The 2,298-nt window shown below is 64.0% G+C and overlaps 1 protein-coding gene across 1 annotated transcript in view; it reads right to left on the bottom strand.

Annotated features, from left to right (window-relative positions):
* Window positions 1–749: 749 nt before the first annotated feature.
* Window positions 750–2,298, bottom strand: part of LOC116832380 (protein kinase C gamma type-like) — a 21,852-nt gene continuing 20,303 nt past the window's right edge. Inside the window, 1 exon segment of the mRNA XM_075070523.1 lies at window positions 750–948. Coding sequence (XP_074926624.1) covers window positions 750–948 — 199 coding nt within the window.

The following is a 2,298-nucleotide window of genomic DNA, read 5'->3' as shown; positions in this document are numbered from 1 at the left end:
CCCCCCCCCCCCCCCCCGACATACAGACATCGAGGAAATTCACCTTCCTGGACAGTAGGAAGATTTTTAAAAGAGGGAGGGGGGCTGGGAGCCAGGACTCCTGGGTTCTGTCCCGGGCTCTAGGGGGGGAGTGAGGTCTAGAGGTCAGAGGGGAGGCAGGACTCCTGGGTTTTGTCCCGGCTCTGGGAAGGGAGTGGGGTCTAGTGGTTAGAGGGGAGGCAGGACTCTGGGTTCTGTCCCGGGGTCTGGGAGGGGAGTGGGGTCTAGTGGTTCGGGGGTGGGGGTGGGGGCAGGACTCCTGGGTTCTGTCCAGGGCTCTGGGAGGGGAATGGGATCTAGTGGTTGGGGGGGGGCAGGAGTCCTGGGTTTTCTCCCCCAATCTCTACGACACACAAAGATGTTTTCCCTTGGATTTGCTTCGAATGCACCTGTCGGGATTCCCCCCACCCCCCCCTCCCCTCGCGTAGCCCCGTCCTCCTCCTGCAGCACCGGAGAGGAGTCGATAAATGAATGACGCACCTGGGAGAGGACTGAACAGGCGCCCTCTAGAGGGGAAAGGCCCCGGGCCCCATTCCCCGCCCCCCTGAGCCAGCCAGTCCCTGTCCTGGGGTTGCACCAGTGTCAATGCCCCCGCAGGGGAAAGGCCCCACAGCCCATTCCTCGATCATTAGTAACCTCACGTCTGCTCTCCTGTGGCGCCTGAGACTTACAATCACTATTGGGGGAGCACAGAAGTGTTCTGGACACGATCAAACTCTGCCCAGACCCATAGGCACCGAGATCGGGGCCCTGTCGGGCCAAGTGTCATCCAGACGCAGAGTCACTGAGATCGGGGCCACGTCGGGCCGGGCGTCGCCCAGACACAGAGTCACCGAGATGGGGGCCCTGTCATGCCGGGCACAGCCCAGACACAGAGTCGCCAAGATCGAGGCCCCATCGGGCCGGGCACTGCCCAGACACAAAGACACCGAGATCAGGGCCCCATCCAGACCCAGAGTCGCTGAGATCGGGGCCCCGTCAGGCCAGGCGCCGCCCAGACACAGAGTCACCAAGATCAGGGCCGCGTCCAGACCCAGAGTCGCTGAGATCAGAGCCCTGTCACGCCGGGCACAGCACAGACCCAGAGTCGCCAAGATCGGGGCCCCATCGGGCCGGGCACCGCCCAGACCCAGAGTCGCCGAGATCGGGGCCCCATCGGGCTGGGCGCTGCCCAGACACAGAGTCGCTGAGATCGGGGCCCCGTCGGGCCGGGCGCTGCCTAGACACAGAGTTGCCAAGATCGGGACACACAAGCGCCACTGCCTGCCCCGAAGAGCCAGCAGCGTTGCTCTATATTAGCAGATGACAGGATGACACAAGGTGCTTTGTTTCCTTGCTGACTCCATTTCTTCCCCCCCACATCCCGCCCCAGGATGGGAAACCTGAGCCGCAGACCCTGAAACTAATGGAGTCACCAGGACGAAAGAGGAATGAAGAAGCTGCTAATTTCCATCACAGAAATCGATCCAGCCAGCCCAGTCCTGACCCCCCCACCCCAGCTCTGCTGGTGCCCCTCACTTCCGACGTGCAGCCCCCTGCCAGCCCAGTCCTGACCCCCCCACCCCAGCTCTGCCAGTGCCCCTCCCTCCCGACCCACAGCCCCCTGCTGTCCCAGCCCTGGGCCCAAGGTTGGAGTCGGATTTCCCCGAGCTCAGCACTGCAGGCTCTGAAAGCTCGGTTCTGTCTCTCTGCCGGTGTCTGTTTCCAGGCCTGGTACCCCCTACCCGCTCCCTGCCCGGCACTGTACGGTCCCATTGAGGGGCTGGCGTGGAACAGGGTGGGTGGGGGAGCTCCAGCCCCTCCAACAGAGCCTCCCCCACCATTCCCCCATAACCCAGAAAGCTCCCCACTCCCCCCCCAGAAACATTGTCCCCCAATCTCCTCCCTCATAGCATCCTCCCCCTCCCTGCCCCATTGTGGCAGGGGGAAGGCCAGATCTTTGCGGCCCCTCCAGCCCTTGGCCTCTCTGCTCAGGGGAGGGGGATGTGGCCCAGATTGGAAGAGGGGGATGAGGCTCTGCAAAGAACCTCCCTAGGCACCAGCCCGAGAACCAGCAAACTCGTTACACGCATGAGCCACAGAATGAGAGGAGGGAAAGGCTCCATTCCCCACCCCCTGAGCCAGCCAGTCCCTGCCCTGGGGCTGGATGGGATCCAGTGCCCCCTAGAGGGGACAGGCCCCAGGCCCCATTTCCCCACCCCCTGAGCCAGCCAGTCCCTGCCCTGGGGCCAGATGGGAGCCAGCGCCCCCTAGAGGGGA

This window comes from Chelonoidis abingdonii, chromosome 11 (genome assembly GCF_003597395.2).
Source record: "Chelonoidis abingdonii isolate Lonesome George chromosome 11, CheloAbing_2.0, whole genome shotgun sequence".
Classification (NCBI taxonomy): Eukaryota; Metazoa; Chordata; order Testudines; family Testudinidae; genus Chelonoidis; species Chelonoidis abingdonii.
This window is presented reverse-complemented; position numbering and strand designations above follow the sequence as displayed.